We start from the raw sequence: 20,570 nt of genomic DNA, 5'->3' as shown, positions 1-20,570 counted from the left end.
AGGACAGATGATGGGGGTTATAGGCTACAGCGGTGCGGTGGATGTGGTTTTTCGTTAAGTGCTGCTGGCCCGGCTGACAGCTCCATGAGCGCGCCGTGGAAGTTTGGCTGAGGAGCTGCGCGCAGCATGGGCACCGGGGATTACATCTGCGTAACGCTGCGTGGTGGTGCGCCCTGGGGATTCACCCTGCGAGAGGGAGAAGGGGACACCTACAGACCTCTTCTAGTTTCCCAGGTATGTATGCGAGCGTGCGTGGGAGGATGTTTTAATACCACTTGAGCAGGGTCATGCCTGTCTAATCTAATGCTAGTGAGACTGCAACGATGGATAAACAGCCTAATGAAAGTTTGTGGACATGTTGTTGTTGAGATCCTGGAAAAGTTTCTGTTTCTTCAGAGTCACGACAGTTTTTTTTTAAGGTGAGAAATTCAGCAGGAAAACAGAAAAAAACAGAAAAACAGAGACTTTAAAAAGTCTGAAATTTGATGGGAGAGAGCTGTCTGCCGCTGCATTTTTGTGCGCGTTGGCTGTGTTTTGGTGAGAGATTCCTCGGCACCCTTATATGGTCAAGGCCACGACAGAGTGTGAAGCTCAGGGCAGTATGATCTGTTTTCAGTCACAAAGACTTTTTAAGCAAGAAAGCAAGTCCAGTAACCAGACTGAAGAGTGAAGGTATATGTGCATAACACCAAGGTGTTACGTTTTAGTATGAACAAAAAACAAGTGCGGCTAAAACTAAGAGGTTATCATGCAAATATCCCTTTCAAAAAGAATTCAAATAAGAGATAGAGAGGAGGACAGGCAAATTTGAAGTTTTGCTGTAAGAACGATTCAGCTGCGTGACATTTGTTTAGCCTGATAATAAGGTAATAAACCTTAGAGGTGCGGGGTTTTATCTGCTTAGAGGTAACTGCTGATGTAGCCACTTTCTGATGAGACGCAGAGGCCATTTTTTAACATACTGTAATGTAAATGTACACAGACAGATAATATATGTTGTACTCTTTAGGTTATTTCCTATTATTTGCTCGTCCGTCCATCACACGTTCTTATTTTGCAGCCAGTGATAATGGAAACCAGTTTAAAGCTTATTATGATACTTAAATTAGTATCATAATTAATTAGTCACTTTTAACAGCTTTACATATTATGCAAGTGTGGACAGCGTTGCATACAACACCTCACTCAAAAAAATTAATAATACAGTAAAAGCCATTGTACCAGCCAACTTAGTTTACTGCCTTCAAACGTTCAAATAAACAAGTAGATGGATGGAAAAATGAAAGTTTAAGCTTAAGTGGAGCTTTTTTACTCTTTACCATAACCATAAATGAGCATCTTTGTGAGTGTAAGGATCACTGAAAGGCTGGATCACCTTAAACCAATCTGCCTTAAAGACATGGGATAGTGTTGCACACACTGTGATGCACAGTATTTGTGAAACCAGGTGCCGTTACCTTGACCAGCTGCTTAAGCTCTATATATGGTCTGTATGTTCCAAAGTGCTCAAGCTGCACACATTCCCCATCAACTTGTCAACAGAGTGCATGTAAAAATAAAATTTAAAAAAACCATTCTTAAGCCACATTCCTGCGACATCGAAGCGCCACCGGGAGAAAGTTTTGGAGAATCCAAAAACCTCAGCAGATCATTTTCATGACAGATGTTTAGCATGTCTCCAACAAGTGAAGCCACATCTGTAAAGTTGCTTTCTGTCCTTTATATGATTAGTCTGATTAAATAGTATAGTGACACTTTTTCCTATGAAATGCCCCCCTCACGCAGGCCTGACACTCAGTGTCTGCCTAATGTCAGAATAAAAGCATCAGCAAAAGCACCTGAAGACAAATATCTCCTGTGGGCAATAAACAACTCTTAAATCTTGTTAGCTTTGAGTGAGAGAAATACCCCATAAAGTTTAGTAGACTGTATTGAGAAAAAAATTGCAAATATTGCACATAAGCTACTATATCCCCTCTCACAACTCTAAGCCAAAAACAGCACTTAACGTGAGGTAAAGCAAGCAAAGCTATTTATAAAGTTGCTCTCCCTTCGATGCCTCCCGAAGCTTTAATTTTCTCGTGAAACTGTGCTGCCTAATTTCAGACATAAATGTGCTTTTTAAAGCAACCTTGCACCCAAAGTGTTCCCGTGTGTTAACAAACGGGTGCTGTGAATACATTGCGTTCAAGTATGGGCCTATTAATGTGAAGTAGCTACATATGCCCCAGTTTGGGACATCTGGGGTTGTGTGTGGGGGGGGTTCAGTTCCAGTCTGCCTCATCTGGAAGACATAACTCTAAACATACCTTTAAACTTTTCTTGTGAGTGAGCCAAGTCTGTTAGTCAGAAGTTACAAAAAGAGAAACAAACATACCGAGATCGTGACAAATGCTCTCGAGCTAGAGGCTCTCCTGCGTCTGATAAAAAAATGTGTGTTTTTTAATGCTTCTGCTGAATGTCGTGGACACCGTGTTTTGTTTCCTGGGGGAAAGTGATTGTTCAGTGTACTGACAAGCGACACAGAGTAAGGCGCTCTGTATCCCCTCTTAAAAGGTTCTGTCCATATAAGGGTGCTTGTATTTTTCTTCTTATTTGGAGTCCTGGCTTGAGTACAAAGTTGATGAGGTCACTTTATTTTTTTAAAGCTGCAGGAGCACGCTCAGTACAAAGCCGTGTCAAATTCACTAACACGCACCGAGGTGAAAAAGCTGCGTTTGCTCTGTGATGCAGAATGCATTCATATTAAACAGATATTCCAATACAAAAAATATAAAAATTAAACAGAGTTTAAATCCCACCAGCCTGATCAGGAGACTTTTTGGCCTAATTACTAAGGTATTCCATCTCTGTATGTGAAATGTCAACATGCATCAGATCAGTTAAGGAGCACGCAGTGATAACTGTGATCTTCATGAAAGACTTTTAAAAGTTTGCACGAGTTTATTCTTACATACATGAACTAATCTGTTAGTCTGTTAAAGTATAAAAACTTTTATGAGTTGTTCTTTTGCCTTTTACAGAGCAAAGACGGCTTTTGTTGCTGATGCTTCGGCCCTAATAGTGCGCCACAGGAACCTCGTTAAGCTGCCAAGAAATGAGCCAATGAGCCGTTTCCTCAGTCATTCACTGCTGTTTTCCCAGACTAAGCAGAGTGATTCACAGCTCAGTCACTTATCTGAGTTTGGGCATTGTGTTGTGCAACAAGCCATCTCATTTTCAATCCTGGGAGAAAGCAGTGACCTTACGCGATGGCTGGCCGGGCTTGTTTTCCTCTTTTCTGTTTCACATCATCTAAACAAATGAGGGCCAGTGCTCAAACAGCTTTGTATTTGCAGCATTCCTGCTCTTCGTCAACCCCCCAAAGTGTGTGGTGTTTAATTTGTGACAGAAAAAAAAAATTCTTGGATGTTGCAATACTGTTTTTCTTGCTTTCTTCTAAAGTCGCTTTTATTGTGAAAGAGGTGATGTTTGTGTCAGAGTCCAGCTATTCCCCTCACATCAGTGCAAATGTGAGGGCAATATTAAAATAGCTGATTGTGCAATTGCGTGTGATGTTTGGAGTGGTGCACAGATATAGGTGGCGTGATGGTGCAGTGGTTAGGATTGTTGCTTTAGACCTTTTGGACCTTTCTGCGTGGAGTTTGCATGTCCTCGCCGTGTCTGCGTTGGTCCTCTTTGACTTCCTCCGACAGTCTGAAGGCATGCATAAGAATGAGTGTCTGCTTCTCAGCTGGGATAGGATAGGAAGAGACTCCTGCAACCTTCAACTGGTTGAGTTATAGATGATGGATGAATTAAATGTTGCTGTTCTTGGATAAATCATTTATTTATTTATTTATTTTAGTTTAATCTGAGTTTAAGGCTTATTTTACTGAGCAGGGCATTACTATGCACACACTGAAAAAGTGAACTTTCTGGGATTTACAGCCAGGTAATTAAAAAAAATAAAGTGAAACTGTATTTCATCTATTTTGTGCCCGCAGGACATCTTTAAGAATTATTTTAATTTCTGGAAAGCTGTTCAAAAGAGACATTAGGCAGTTTTTGGGAACTGATGTCATTCCAGATCCATTACTCCATACATTAGTCATACATCCAGATGATGTAACAAATGGAAAACTGTCGGGAATTCTGCTACTGATTGCAAATAAAACCCAATTACAGCTAAAAGCCATCTTTATTATAGAAAAAAATACTGCAGACTACTATTTGTAGAGAAGCGTCTACCAGTGACACAAACAATAACAGATTTATAGTTAGATCTTAAATTGGGGCTTAATTATTCTTTGTAAGAAAAAACATCAAAGCCAGAAATGAAGAATAATGATTTATGAATATTATAAGGTTTTTTGTTTTTTTTTTAAGTAATCTTCTTCCACATGTATGTATAATAAGTAATCTATGTTCTACTTCAGTGCCTTCATTGGTGTGTTATGGCTTGGCATGCATGCACATGACAAAAAAACAAATGTATCTCTCCTCAAGACACATACAGCTCAAATGAAAGGAAATACAGTTATAATAAGAAATGATGCAAATTTAGAGGAAAGCTAAACTCTTGATAGCATAAATAACCTAACACAAAACAAGGGGAACATACAGGAGGGTCAAATATAAATCTTCCAGCATGGATTTAGTGCTAAATGTGAAACACCTGGAAAATATCTGCCTGTAATCTAAAAACAATAATTGCTCAAAGCTGTGAAAGGCAGGAACCACACGGAGGTAGGCAGAGACATCACCCGTTCCTGTATTTCCTGTGATTTTCTGTTAGGTTTAATGCACTTAAATAGCTCATTTGAAAAGTGGTTACCCAGACATTGTTACAGCCCCACATTAAAATAGTTATGTGGCCAATTATTTTGACAAGTTCCTCTCCATTTGAAGAAACCTACACAGCATTTATCTGCTATCCTCTCAAGGGCACTTAGTGCATATCTGAGGCTTTTCTTTGTAAGCTGTGTGGTAAACATTGGCGGACTGTGTATTTTTGAGTTGTGAGGAGAGACAACGACAAATCTTTCCCCTCCTTTTTTGGAGTGTGGACCGTTGCTGTGGCATCCCAGAAGTAACCGTCCTCCCTGTAGCGAGGTGCGAGTCCCAAAGGGACGGACACATTGGCTGCCATATAGGGCTTGTTTTGTTCGCTGTTTGCTCCGAAAAACTGGAGCGAGGATGGAAAGTTACCATCTCTATAATGGAACACCTGAAAGATATTTGTATGTATAACAAAGTAGGATCATTCTTGCATTATATTTAAATATAAGCAATGGGCAAAAGTAATGACATCCAAAGAAGAAAGACTACAACTGGTTTCATTGGGGAAAGTTTTAATAGCAAATATGTGAAATCAAAAATGGTGTACAAAGTAAAGGCAGGCTTTTTTGACTTTTGATTCCTTTCTATATTATGAAATCTCACTCAGAGGTTTTTCGCTTCCCCCCATCAGCTGTACAATGTGTGTGCATCTCCATCTAGTGATGAAGTTGTTTCACTGCAGCTATGCAGAACTGCCTCATTTGCAGTATGAAAGTCACAAAGTTTCAGGACACTTTTGTAAAGCATTGTTATTCTAAGACCAGAGGTATCAAACATATGGCCCGGGGGCCAGAACTGGCCTGGTAAAGTCTCCAATCTGGCCCACTAGACAGCTTTGGAAAATGAGTACATAGATCTTTACCTGTATTTTCAGGTTTTCCAACTTTTCTTACTACACCAAAGTAATTAAGTTATAGATAAACGATGACAAACTGTTGTTTTTTTACTATGTTTTTCACCAGCATTTGTTAATTAATGAAAACTTTATATTTTAGAATTACAGGATATTGAACAATGTCCTGGGCAATGAACTATCAGAACTTTTTTTTGTAATTTTACCCATTTATCAAGTTTCACTGGTCCACTCTGACCCACTTAAGATCAAAGCTGGCAGTATGTGGTACACAATGTAAAACGACTTTGACATTTTAGATGTTGCACAGCTTTATGTATTTTCATCCTAATAACACAGCATAGTGATTGTAAATAAGAGATTTTGGGGTTGATTTCCCACTAACGGGGTGGCTGCAGCTCAGGAAATAGAGCAGATTCTCTATTAATTGGAAAGTTGGTGGTTTGATAAATATCCTTGGGCAAGTTACAAATCCCCAAGTTGGTCTCTGATGCATCAATCCGAGTGTGAATGTTAGATAGAAAAGCACCACAGAAAAAAAAAGGCTTGTGTGAATGAGACATGTTGTACAAGTGCTCAGGTAGAGCAGCTTGTCAGGAGATCATTTAAATCATTCAGCAGAGAGACATTCTGTAACAGTAGAAAATCATGGTGCCTTCCCTGTGTATTGATTTTGATGCCAGTATAAAGTTCTCTAAATCAATCCCTCAGGAAAATTAGCCAAAGACGCTTATTAAAAGCATAACTTTATCACTACCAGGGTTTATTTTTTTTATGGCATGTGGTCTTTAATCTAGAACTGACGAAGATAAAGCGTAAAGAAAAAGGAATCAACATTTTCAAACGGCTGCCAGTCTTAAGATATCTGAGAAACCTTCCTAAAGCTTTGTAATTGGGATACTGGCAAAATATCTTAACATAACTCCTGAAACCAAATCCTCTAATAGCATAGTACTACAGTAATAATTTATCCCCTTAGCTGTATGAGTGGCCTTTTGTGCTGAATTTATGAGGTATTTCTCCTTATTAAATCCTCTTATTAATGAACCATTTTATAGGCTCCAGGAACCAATTAGAAGAAAATGAAACCATCAGTCATTAGTCTAACTGTGTAAAGAGGTGCCCTTTAAATGGCTCTGCCCAGAGCTCGACTACAGCAATAATATGCAGCAGCACAGTCAAGATTCAAGGTAGAATTAATAGTTTTATTACTGAACACCTAGCCTATGTCAGTGTTTGTACATTTTGGTGCCAAATGTACATTACGTTAAGTTAAATTACGCTGCCGGCATGCTCTCTTCAGATCTCTAAAATGTTAACGGTCCAGTCTGAATTCCTCTGCACACTTTGGCTGGCTTGATCTTCACACTGGCTTTTACTGGACGTCCATTTTCACCTCGTGTTACGTGAAAAAGAGTTTTCTTATCTGATTTCCCAGAAAAAATATGAACTTGTGAAACTGATTTCTGCTTTTTGACAGGTAATATTTCAAACATGACAACCGAGATTCGTGAATCTTAAACAGCAGATCTCACTCTTGGCAGGCCTTTATCTCATGTTATCCTTCTATTGCCTGATGCTGCACCCCGCTACGCTGTTTGTGAAGAAGTTACACATCAAACTGTGTTTTTTTTTTTTTCCTTTCTTTTCTGACTCCCAAATGTCTTCTGCAGGTAGAGGAGGGTGGTCGTGCCTCCCTGGCTGGAGTACAGGATGGAGATGAGGTGGTGTCAATCAACGGGGAGCCGTGTGCTGACCTCACCCTTTTACAAGCGTTTGCGCTAATCGACACATCAATCGACTGTCTGCAGCTGCTAGTCAGAAGGTAATGCAGCATGCCAGCCGCTGAACTGAGATCATATGAGACATGTGCGAAGCCTAGAAAACCCCGAGTTTCAGAAAACAAAGGCACAGGACCGTATTCATAGGATAACATGTAATAATGTGAAGTAGTAAAACACAAAATAATGTAGGTTTATCAGTTACACCGCAGAGCCTTTGCATTGTGACAACTGAGCCATGCAAACTGTAAGTCCTTGGTGACCACAGCAGCAGGGAAAACTGATCGTTCCACTGTTTTATTAGCATTTAGATAGCATGTAGCTTTATGACATGTGGCCTTTTTGCATACTTGAATGAACCCCTGTTTCTGTGATCATATCCAGCCACGTCTGCGTGTGTTGTAGCCTGTGCCTCGACCATGCTGAACCTACCAAGTGGCTTTGCCAAGGTGTTGCAGATTTGTGTGTCTGATTGGCATGCAGCTGCTCAGCCATTACTCAACTGGCAGTGCCAGTCTGTTTATCAGAGTGACATGTCCTCAGATAATCCCGCTTTCTCTTTAACAGGCCTTGACTGCTTGTTGTGTAGCTGCTTTAAAGGGAGATTCCGAGCAGATCGTCTCAACTTTGCTGTTTGACAGAAGTTGATTACATTTGGAGACAAGAGCTGGTCTTTAACGGCTAATTGACTTGAGCACAGTTGCTGTCATGCATAATGACGTTAGTTTATGCTGCTCCAAACTGACCTTGAAAGTCGAAATTAGGCAGATCGGTGTCTGAACGTAATTATTTTCCACTTCGGTGCCCTGACCTTTTCGATTCACTTTCTACATCGAGATTAAATCTCCTTGATTGCTTTGACAACTTCAGCGGAACAACGAGGGCTTCAATCCAGTGCTGAAATGCCTGCTTCTGTCGAGTGAACACCCCTGCATCTTGCTTAGAGGTGTAAATTGGGTGGGTTTTAGTCTATTTAGAAATTTAATTAAAACACGGGTCTAAAAGAAATCTGTCCAAGTTTTGACATTACTGGAAAACAGGAAGTGTACATTTCAAACTGTAGAAGAGGAAAAAATGTAACCAATAACATTTATCAATAAGTAATTGTTTTCATGTCTTCCCCCAAGTTCAGTTCATTTTAATAATGAAAAGAAAAAACACATTTACTCCGTCACTCATTGTTTATCTCGCCTTCTTCTTTTCTAAAGATACCACTCCATCACCACTGAAGACTATGAATCGGATGAAATGCACTGCAGTGAGAGGGCCTCTGCGGGTGAGACTTTAGAGAGCACCACCCTTCACATCTTCCCCCCAAAGCAAACATCCCAAATCCCAAATCCTGAATCCCCGGATGAGACCTACAGCAAAGAGTTTAATATCAACACAGAGTTTTCCAAGGAAGGCCAGCTGCTTTGCACTCAGCTACATATCCCCTCATCTAAGGAAGAAGATGATAAAGTACAGCGGTGCTTCTCACCCGGGGACATGGTGGAGCTCCAGGTGTCCCTGTCTGAGCAAACCTTGGATGATGTGGGCTGCGCCTCGCTCGGAAGTGCTCGTGGGATTGATGGGGACCTCTCAAACCGGGAGGGTGTGGAGGCTGTTCATATCACCAATGCCGCCACCGCATCGCGCTCCGTCAGGGAGCCGCTAAGCCATCATGGAGTGGTTCTCAACTCCCCTTTAATGCTGGGGCAGGTGGAGGTCATTTTGGAGGCATCGGGAGTAGGGAGGGGCCTCCAGAGTGGAGGTGGCACTCGGGTAAGGGAAACAGTTGGTTCTCAAAGTGAAGGAGAAGAAGAGGACTGCAGTCCTGCAGAAGAGCAGGAGTCTGATTCTGAAGGAGTTCAACACAAACCCAACAAGCATCGGGCTAGGCATGCCAGTAAGTATATTTGGACTGGTTCCACCTGCACCAGTATTACCTTCGTGTGCATTCTTTCTGTGTGTGTGAGTGGGGATAACTGTCTTTTCTTTAAGAGGGGTAATCTTCAGCACTAAATTACATTTGTCAACATGTGTGCATTCCAAAGCCTGATGTCCAGTGTGTGTACGCCTCAAAATAGTCTCTCACTGCAACTGCAAGGGGGGTGGGGTGCTCATTCCTTTGAAAGGAAGGAGATGCATCCGGATCTAACCTGAATTATCTCAGAACCAAAGTTATAGTATTGCGGGTCGATCGAGCTTCTAACAAAGTCTTATCATATAAGAATTCACTATCACAAGAGAAAGATACAAAAAGAATGGATTGTATGTATGGGGGGGGGGGAGCATCTGCACCCTATAAAACATTAAAACCATCCATTTAAAGAGAGGCAATGGTGAATATGGATACCGGGGCGTTCCTCTGAGCTGTGTAGAAGACATAAATATAACCCCAGCACGCTGACGATGCCTGCAGAAGTGGCCCTTTGACAGACACCAGCATGTGCTCCCCCAGACCCGTTACCTGATCCTTTCAAACTGAGTGCTTTAACTAAACTCAAAAAGTGAGTCTGTCGCTCACTCCCGCTGTCTCCTCCACCTTCAGGTTAGTCTTGCAAGAATATAAAAAAGTAAGCCCGCTGGTGTTATTGTGCGATTGCATTCGGCGCACATTCTCCGTGACTGTCGGATTGGACGAAATGTGATTTCAGAAGAAAACATTTTATTTTATTTTTTTTCTTTCAAGTAGACTGCGTGCCAACACACACAGAAGGATTGGTAAAGACGTTGCTGTCCTGGTGAATTTATTGCATGCATGCTAAAATAATCTTTCTTGCTTCCTATTCTTGGCTACTTTACAGGGTTGGATGAGTGATTGAGTGTACAAATGGGAATATTAGACATGGGTCGGAGAATTTCATTATTGCTTTATGGGCCAGTGTATTATGTTCAAGGGAATGAGCTCATTTGAATGATAAAATCACAGCTGGATAGTATGTAAGTATGTAAATGTAATGTGTGGACTGAGAAAATATGTAATGTATCTTTTTTTTTTTGAGTGAATGAATCTGTAAATAGCTCAGTTTACAGTCTATTTGCTGAGTGTTTGGATCAGTTCAACCACAGAGCAAGCTGTATTATTAGTTTACTGTTATTTCTGTATCTGCTTTAGCTGTAAATGCTGGATGAGGTTAATATCAAAGTAACGTTACAAGATGAAACTGCTTCGTGGCTTGCTTATTTTAACCTCCTAAGACCCAAACTCTTCCACGGCATGCATTTTTAATTTCTCTTTGATATTTGGGCATATTGGGGCCAGATGAACGTAAAAACAAAGAATTACCAGATTTATTTTTTTTACCTTATTTTTGTTTTTATGAAAAATAAGAGCCACATATACGGATATTTGTTTAAAATTTTGATAGAACAGTAGCAGTATAATGTCCTCGTAAGTGGATATCAGGCCCATGTAGAGCAAAATTGAGTATTTTGGTCTAAATAACCCAAAATGTGATGTCCACATATGTGGACGCCAGGTCCTAGGAGGTTAAAGGTGAATTGTATCTTCTGTCTCCACATAACTTCTCCAGGCAGCTTTGATGAGAGCAAAACTAAACAGCATTTGATATAAAAATATTAACTACAGTCACGTGTTTAGTGCAGTTTGTAAAGCCTCTTTAAAGTCTCTTGTTCAAAATCTTTACGAACTGTTTATTTTTTTAAGTAAATTCAGATGAACAGATTAAATGTTTTTATGATTGTAATTCTTTAAGGTTTTAGTACCATTAAATTGGATTCATTTTGGCCATTTTTTAAACACAACTGTCTCTCTTTTCCTTCTCTGTTAAGGGCTCAGGCGCAACGAGAGCATTTCAGAGAAACAGCTAAAGGAAGCCAAGTCCAAATGTAAACGAATTGCCCTTCTTCTTACGGCTGCTCCGACCAACCCCAATAACAAGGGGCTGTTGATGTTCAAGAAGCATCGTCAGAGAGCTAAGAAATTCACGCTCGTGAGCTACGGCACAGGAGAAGACGAGCCAGAGTACAGCGACGAGGAGTACGAGGAAAATCCAGACAGCAGACAAGAAACCTCTGCTCCACAATTTATCCTTGTGGCCCCAAACGACTCTGACATAGATAAGCCTTTTCTCACTAGCACCCACAGTGGCAAAAGTGTGCTAACTTTTACCTTGGACAAGGGTCTTCTTGAAATCGAAAGGAATTTGAAGAACCAAGCAGAGATGGAATCTTTGCCTGAAACCAAAGGCAAGGGTGCGCTGATGTTTGCCCAGCGTCGCCAGCGGATGGATGAGATTTCTGCCGAACACGAGGAGCTTAGGCGCCAAGGGATCCCCGTTGAAGCAGTGCAAGAGGCTAAAAATAAAATAGTGGAGCATTCCTACATGCAGTCGGCTGCAGAAGGCCGCAGTTACATGGATGTAAACGTGCACCAGCAAACCCAGCAACAGTACCAGCAGTTTCAAGAGCAACAGTACTATGAGCAACAGCAGAACTACCAACAACAACAACAATATCAGCAACAATATCAGCAGCAATATCAGCAACAGCAATATGAGCAAAGTCACTATCAGCAACAGCAAATGTATCACCAGCAGCAAGAATATCATCAGGAGCAACAAAAAATGCAGCAGTATTCAGCAACTGTCAATGGCACTGTCCAACATCAAACAAATGAAATGCAGAGCTCTTTCAGCAATCGTACTGCAAAGCCTTTCTCAGCAGACAACATGGCGGCCACCCCTTATTCTCACGCAATGAGTGGGACCAATCAAGATTCTGTGAGTCAAGGAGAGCAGATTGCTTCCCGTGATGAGCGCATTTCTACTCCTGCAATCAGGACGGGACTTTTGTTGGATTCAAGGAAAAAGAATGCAGCCAAGCCTATGTTCACATTTAAGGAAGCCCCAAAAGTATCCCCAAACCCAGCATTGCTGAACCTCCTAAACAAAGGTGATAAAAAGCCCGGGTTTGAATCAGGACCTGAGGATGATTATCTTAGTCTTGGAGCCGAGGCTTGTAATTTTCTTCAGTCTCAGCGAGTCAAACACAAGATTCCTCCACCAGTTGCCCCAAAGCCTGTGATCAATCCCACATCACCTCCTTGGTCCTCACAGATAGAAGCAACCAACCAGGAGATGCCTCAGTGTGCTGAAAATAGTCTATCCACACCTGCTGCAGCCCCCACCGCGGAGACTACTCCTGCTCCAGAACTAGAGCCAACCCCTGCACCTGCCCCTGAGTCTTATCCCCCTGCTGCACCCCAGGAGAATCCTGGCAGTACCAACAAAGAGGAACAGCACACATGGCCGCTCCCAGAACCCGAATCTCAACAACAGCCCACACAAGCTGTAGCTCAAGAGGCAAATGGTCATATGAATTCTACGCTGCAGTCTGAGTCGTCTGCTGTGACTACCTGGGGTGCAGCTCAAACACAAATGCAACAACAGTTATCTTCAAGTTCTTGGCATTCAGCTCAAGTGCAGCCCTCAGAACCACCTCCAAGACAGTCCTCACCTCACCCACCTTGGGTATCACATCAGCCTACTCAGAACCAGGCACAGCAACCTCCCACAAGTACTTGGACCCCTCAAATTCAGCAGTCCTGGACGCAGCCTCCAGAGCAATCACAAGCCCAAGCACATGTTCAGCCATCCTGGGCCCAGTCACGAGAGCAACCTCAGTCTCAGCCGCAGGTTCACCCACCTTGGGCACACTCTACTGAGCAGCCACATCTACAGAAAATGCAGCCCAACTGGAGTCAAGCCCAAGAACAAATGCAGCCACAACAACAGCACCAATGGACACAGCCATCACAAACAGACTCTCAACATCAACCACCATGGATGCAACAACCTCATAAAAAATCCCAAGCACAAACTCCTTGGGTTCAAGGGGTACAACCAGAATCCCAGCCACAACCACCATGGGTTCAGCAAGCACAACATCAGGCTCCTCCACAATTATGGCCACAGACTGAAGCACCAGGTCAGTCTCAACCACCTTGGGTATCAGCTCAACCACAACAGCAACAGCTACCTTCAGTGAATGCATGGGCCCCATCACAAACTCAACCCCAAGCTCAGCCACCCTGGATCCAAGTCGCTCAACCACAACCTCAAGCACAGCCTCAAGCCAATTTAAATCCATGGGCGCCAGTACCTGCCCAGACTCAGTCTCAGCCTCCATGGGCTCAACACCCCCCAGAGCACGGTCAACACCACATAAGTTCTTGGACTCAAGAGCAGGATCAGGCCCACCATCAGTCTCCATGGGCTCAACCTGTTCCAGCCCAGCCAGCACCACAGCCAAAGTGGCAACAGCCTACATCAAAGAGTCCACCACAACCACCAATAAACACATGGCAACCAGCTCAGACACAGCCTCAGACACCTGTGAATGCCTGGACTCCACAATCACAGCAAAAACCTGTGAATATTTCCACACTGACAGTGAACACTCGCCCCTCTCCAAAACCTTGGCAACCACCACAAAATGTTCCACAAAGCCGATCCCCTCCTACTCCGCCACAGCGAATGCACTCTTTCACTATTGGTCAAAGAGTTTCATCGCCCATCAACCCAATGGCCACTGTCTTAAACCCATCATCCCAGGGTTCAGCATTTGAGATGCCAGCTGTTAAAGGAAAAGGAGCTGATATGTTTGCAAAGAGGCAGTCTCGAATGGAGAAGTATATCGTGGACTCTGAGACGGTGGAAGCAAATAAGGCAAGCAGGTCAACATCACCAGCAGCTTCCTTACCGAATGAGTGGAAATACACTCCCAATGTACGTGCTCCACCTACACGTGCATATAACCCTATTCAATCACCTTTTTATCCCCCAGCAGCAACAAAGCAACCCCCTTCAAGTAGCCCCTCAACCAAAGCAAAGAAAAAAGACAAAGCGAAACAGATGCCTGCTCCTAAACCTCTTAATGTAATAGATGTCATGAAACATCAACCCTATCAACTAAATTCCTCACTCTTTATCTATGGTCCAGCAGCAGAGGCCACCAAGCCTTCCGCACCTAAGACCAGCTGTTCGCCTCCTAATCCACCTGATGATAACCAACCAATCAGATATGAGCAAATGCCCCTGGTCCAGCCTGCTGGACCATTTGGTGCCCCATACCCCCAACAAACCTATGAGATGCCAATGCAGCCTGTGATGCACGATAGCCAGTATCAGCAGATCCAACCAAATGTTTATCCCCCCTCTAATCCTTATCAGCAACCTCCTAGTTGTCCATACCAGCAAGTATATAACCAACAGTATCAACAACCTGCTCCACCTGCTTATCATCCCCAAGCCCCTCAGTCTCCAAACTCTCCCTACCAACACTCGGTACAAGCTGGTTACCAGCCAGCCAATAGCCCTCCCTATCTGGCAGCTCCTTCAGTGCCCTACCAGCCACAGCCTCTTAGTAGCTATATTGCTCCCAGTTTCCCTGTGGCTGCTAGGCCTGAGTCTGCATCTGGTGGTAACCCTGGAGTGGCTCCCAAGCCTAAGTTTACAGCTAATAAGAGTTCAGCTCAGGTGTGGAAGCCTGCAGCAGTTGATAAAGAGTGATTCTTGTAGAATCATGACTTATTTGACGTCTGCTTGAATTAAAGGTTTTGTGCCCCGCCACATGGACTATTTTCCTTACCAGCTCTATTTATTGTCATAGTGCAGAACCTACTAGTCTAAAAGTTCATGGAGCTAATGAAAAAAGGAATATCTATAAAATTAAGAATATAAGGATAGACTTACATCCTATTTTAATAGAATTTTAGTATATCTTATCAGACGCAGCATAGTCATAATAATTGTAAACATATTTTATTAGGCAAAAGTAATAAATGTAAATTCATTACATTTTATGCAAAAGAATTGTGTGATTAATAAGAATGTAGGGGAGCCTAATGCTCAGTGTGAAGTGAAAGAAAAGGGTGCGAGAAAAAGATTCAGTGGAACTGGATAAGTCAAGACAGGTTGATGTTTTTAAAGGGGAAAATGATAAATGTTCTTAATATTACAAATTATTACATTTTAAAAAGACCAAAAAAAGTTTTTAAGCAAATACTAAAAGTATTTGTATGTGGGTAAGTGAAAAGGATGGGGCCTGTAGCCTGTAATAATATCAAGCAGAAGGCTTAATGTGTAACGTCAGATGTTGAGTACGGAGATTATGTAACAGCAGTGGGATTTTAGGCTATTCTAGGCCAAATAACACGGCAGACAGACTTGTGACAACTAACACTGTTTTCCTTAAACATAAAATGTGCTATACTTCTTTTTTCCCCAGTACTTTCCCCAATTCCTTTTTGGTAGGACCTACTTAAGTGTGTTGGGTTTTATTTAAAGCTCTCTACCAGCTGTTGCGTCATGTTAGACACTATATTTAAAGTCCCTCATGAGACAAGATTCTGAGGTCCAGAGAGTAGGCTTAAATTTCAACTTAAGCCAGTGAAAGCTACCAACTTCCAGACTGCCATAGTATTTTTCCTGATAAGAGACAGTTATGTAATGTCTATCACTCATAGATTTACCCATTATGTATCTGTTCCTTGTTTTGATATGTGAACAGATGATACATGATCTAGAAAGGAAGAGTTATTGAAAGGATAACCAGCCTGGTAATGCTCACAAGTTGATTTTTGGTACAGGGTCGCTTCTTTGGTTCTCTGTGTTCTTTTCTTTTTGTGTCTGTGTGTTTCTCTTCATAGTGCACTTTCTGTATGATTCACTGCAGTGCCATTAAACTGTCTTTTATCTTTGTTTGGTTTCCTTTTCTTTTGTCCTCTGAACATGCTTTTAGGGTTTCTTCTATTTTTAGTCTCTTTGCTGTTGTCTTGCTGAATTTCACCACTTCTCCACTTTCACTATAAATACTGTCCTTATTGACCTTGTCAACAAAAAGAAAAATCTGTCACAAATTAGTCCGTACCACAGCATCTGGTGGTTCCATTTTCAAGAGTTATCAGCAAGGTGCACCTAATTATCCAAATCACCTCCTTTTTGTATAAAATAAAATAAAATAAAGAAAGAGAGAGTTTAGAAACTTGAGATGCACATTCCTGCAGAATGACCATGTGATGATGCATTTACGAAGAGTATTATTAGAGCTGTGACTTCACCGGATAATTATGGTCAAGTGAGTGAGCACAGCTGAAATATATATCCATGTTGCATCATGGATTTTGAAAAAGAGCAGATATATGTTGAATGAAAGTATTAGTATCATTTCATAATCTTAGTTAGCGGATTTTACCGACTATTTCTGAAGGGAATTGATCCCCATGCCGATTCATTTATCTTCAATCTGCAATCAAAAGACAATAAAAGAGAGACAGCAAATGTTTACTCTTGCTTTAGAGCCCACACATTAATGCCCTGTAGTGCTAATACACCAAGCTTTGACACCTTTTGCTTCATATTATTTCTGTTATAATAAGAAAAATACAAGATAAATATTGTATTTATGCCCTAAATCAAACCTTAGCCAAACCATAAATCAGGATGTAACATTCCTGCATTTAAAGACTGTTTTGAACATCTGTCTTAAAATGTAAGGAGCCCAGCTGTTACGCTCGTTTTCTGAGCATGTTAAATCTGGCAGAAATGGCACATAGAAGGACATAAACCATGTGCAAATGGGCTATCGGTCTCCTTCAGCAAAGTAAAAATATGACCTACTGATCTGTTCATATATTCTTGTGCCCAGGACCCCCACTCCTGTGGGCATTTTAAGCCTACCGCATACCTGAGCAGCAGAGACTTTATTCCCCTTGACTGATTTAGCATTTATCTCTGCACGCTCTTCTTCTCTCTTCTTAAATTTGTGCCATATTTTATCAGCTGACAGTGCACATCACTCACCAGATGATGGCAGCACTGGCTTTTCTGCTTATCCACCATACATAACAGGAGGCATTGGATGAGATTATGTGCAGTATAGCTGTGTTTTCACCCCACATAACCCTCTGCAGCACCGGTCTCGTTATTCTTTCAAACTGTTGCTGTTTAGCAAACTATATTAAGTGGAAATGAGCCGAATGTGGCTTATACTTCCAGAAGGTTATGCACTTTCATGTGCCAGTTGCTCTGATTAATAAGCGGGACAATGTGTTTAGACAAATGCTAGTGCAGTTTAATTCACTGGCTGCAGTATGACATGTCCTAGAACTCTTTTACACACATACACATACCCCCTGTGAATAAGAGAGTGACTGATCTTCTATACACAAGTAAATTATACATGTATTACTGCATTTAAAAGAAATAATCCTGGCAGGGAGCTACTCTGCATCTCACTCTTATCCAAGCTAATTTGATTTGGCCAAAGAGCCAAACACAAATGAACCCTTACTAAAATAAACATGTCTGGATTCTTCTTTACAGGCCCCTGGCAGGAGCTACTCCCTTTCTCCACCAGCCAGAGTACAGTTCACGGGCCAGAAGTCAGCTTCAACTTCTTCCTCCCCAAAGCCCCCAGCACTGGGCTCCACAACTCCCTCGGCAAGGCAGACATGCTGGATGGAAAAAAGCCAAAAGCTCCTCACACCATGGGAGGCTGCCTCCCGGCATCCCATGGGCCTGGTAGATGAAGCTTTTGCTTTCCAGAGCCTCCAGCAAACCCTTGCCTCGAATGTGCGCTTGGCAGCCCAGCGCAAAATCTTGCCTGAGCCGCCAGCAGAGTGGAAAGCCAGGGTTTCTTACCAAGCACCGCAGAAAACAGGCAGCCAGACTTGGAGCCAGAGCCTGAGTCGAGCTTCGCTCCCATCGTTTGTGTCGCCAGTAAGGAGCTCTATCTCCACCACAGTTAGTCATGCCGGTTACAGGTCCCTGCCCAGACAGTGGCAGCCTCAGAAATCTGTGACAGAGGCTAACCCGAGGCCCTCGGTGTCTTCATATGAGTCTAAGAGCCCTTTCGGAAAGCAAACTTACAAGTCTGTGTACACCAGCAACACTTGGAGCTGGAGGCGGTAGACTACAGTTCAGCCTGTGCGGTCTTTAATGAGTCAAATCTCATTTATTCTGAGTTTCGTAATACATTCACATGCAGTCAGGAAATAAAAAACAACAGCTTGTTAGAAAGGACAGAAAGTTAACTGGTAGAGAACCTTTTAATACATTCTATTGTTAGATATTTGAAAAGATGTGGGAAAAATGGATGGCAAACACACTGATGTGGAAGACTAGTTGATTAGATAAAGAGATGAGTACGTTGTTTAGAGAGAGTGCATCAATATCTTTGGTGGAAAAAGCATTTGATTGCATATGTGGACTTATCTGTGATTGGGAAAAAAAAAGACACCTGTCATTTTGTAGGTTTTAAGTGAAGATTGTTTCTTGAGTTGTTCTTGAGCTTGTGGATTTCCAGCAATCTGAGTTTGATATTTTGCTGTGGATGCATGCATCTGCCATGTAGGTTGCTACCATGGGTGTACACTTTTCTTTTTTTTTGCTTGTTTTGCAAAATCCATGCAGGATTTGTGGTGTCCTCTGATAAGAAAATGATTCAAGTGCTAGAATGCAATTACCTTGGGAAAAGGTGCCATAACCTGTGATGTCGTTGGTGCACAATAGGTGTATTTTCAGTAATGCATTGGTATGTGGCCATTACCCTGGTTCTGCCAGAGGTTTCTTCCTGTTAAAAGGGAGTTTTTCGTTCCCAATGTCACCAAGTGCTTGCTCAAAGAGAGTCGTTTGATTGTTGGGATTTTCTCTGTATTATTGTAGGGTCTTTACCTTTCAGTATAAAGTGCTTTGGGGCAACTGTTTTTGTGATTTGGTGCTATATCATTAAAATAGAATTGAATAGACATTTCAACTGTCTAGCATCACATACATAACAGTATATACTGTATAGGAGACAATCAAATGCAGTATGTAAAACAACTGACAACTTTTTGTTGGGAGTGAATTTCATCGATCGCTTCATACCAATGAAATCTAATCAACACTACAAAAAAGATTTTTGTTTAGTTTATGGAAGGTTTAGTGCTGCCAGGGCGATTACTTACACTGTGCAATTGGCTTGTGGCTTATTTCTAGTTTGGGCTTTTGCTATCGACTTGTAATCATCTCCAAATGTTAAAGCTACGTTGGTGTTTCCACAGAGTGCGCATAATGTCCTAATGCGATTCTCACTGAGCAACCTCATAAATGCAAATAAGATTTATTACACAGTGTTGTGTTTTATGCAGATATACTATAGTGTAGTGTAACAATCTCAGATTGTTTTACTGTATCACTTCCATTCAAACAACACATATTATGGTCGTAATACAATACAGCAGTCCATTTCATGTAGAGCATTCTATAAAATAAATGCAGTGAAATATCACAATTTAAGACGTTGCCCTTTTGTGCTCTTTGCTGTCTATTCCCATCTTGTGCTTGGGGCCATTTGTTGCTTGCTGTGCCATCCCGTGAAGCTTTTTGCAAGATGTGTTGTCTCAAATGGTCACTCCATATACAGCACGGGGAGTTGAGCGGGAGACCAGTTCCCATGGTGACCAGATGTTACATAACAACAGTGGGTACCTAGTGTAGCTGAACCATTAGAGAATGAGAGATAAGGGCACAGACGGAGCCGATAAAAAGCAAGTATTTCCCCACCAATTTGGATCTGGGAAACACTTTGCGGTTCAAATGCTTTTTAAAGGGGTGAAGCCTGTTGAAGTGCATAGCACTGTAGCACATGTAATTTTATTGTCTTGATGCACGCTCAATTATCCAAGTAAGAAAATCCCCAAAAGTTGATTCTGTTCATCTGGACATAGCGTGACTGAAGAAGTCACTTGGATGAGTTATGTTCAGCTGAACATAACTCATCCAAGTGACTTCTTCAGTCACGCTATGTCCAGATGAACAGAATCAACTTTTTGGGACATAACTTTATTATTATTCTGTGTCCCAGGCATAGCTTTCTGTTCACTATGCAGTGCAGTTATGCCACTCAGCTTGATATCCAACCCTGAATCCAACATACTGTAGCTCTGCTATGTGCCGCAAACTCAGCCTGCCTTCTTAAAAAACTGGGGGGAAATGAGACTAAATTAAATGTAGCAAGGTCGTTGGAAACATTGTGATGGTATTATAAAGTAAATGAATTCCATTAGACTTTGGTACTTCCTTTATCACATGATGGCACTTAAAACAAATAGTATGTGATTGGTC

The 20,570-nt window shown here is 41.8% G+C and overlaps 1 protein-coding gene across 3 annotated transcripts; it reads left to right on the top strand.

The window, feature by feature from the left end:
- Positions 1 to 20,171, top strand: synpo2a (synaptopodin 2a). Of its 3 annotated transcripts, none has more exons than XM_085267081.1 (5): positions 1 to 234; positions 7,348 to 7,499; positions 8,664 to 9,343; positions 11,233 to 14,129; positions 17,787 to 20,171. In XM_085267081.1, exons 1-5 carry the CDS (start codon positions 127 to 129, stop codon positions 18,372 to 18,374), a joined length of 4,425 nt encoding a protein of 1,474 aa, XP_085123207.1. In that variant the 5' UTR covers positions 1 to 126; the 3' UTR covers positions 18,375 to 20,171. The 3 variants fall into 3 exon arrangements, with proteins under 3 accessions (XP_085123207.1, XP_085123206.1, XP_085123205.1); XM_085267080.1 differs by having other exon boundaries at positions 11,233 to 14,189; XM_085267079.1 differs by lacking the exon at positions 17,787 to 20,171 and having other exon boundaries at positions 3 to 234; positions 11,233 to 16,163.
- The last annotated feature ends 399 nt before the right edge of the window (positions 20,172 to 20,570 follow it).

Source organism: Mchenga conophoros, linkage group LG3 (genome assembly GCF_057382185.1).
Source record: "Mchenga conophoros isolate Kocher_MC1m ecotype Shallow Benthic linkage group LG3, M_conophoros_male_GT1.1, whole genome shotgun sequence".
In the NCBI taxonomy this organism is placed as follows: Eukaryota; Metazoa; Chordata; class Actinopteri; order Cichliformes; family Cichlidae; genus Mchenga; species Mchenga conophoros.
The sequence above is the reverse complement of the archived record's forward strand: the minus strand, read 5'-3'. Positions and strand labels throughout refer to the sequence as shown.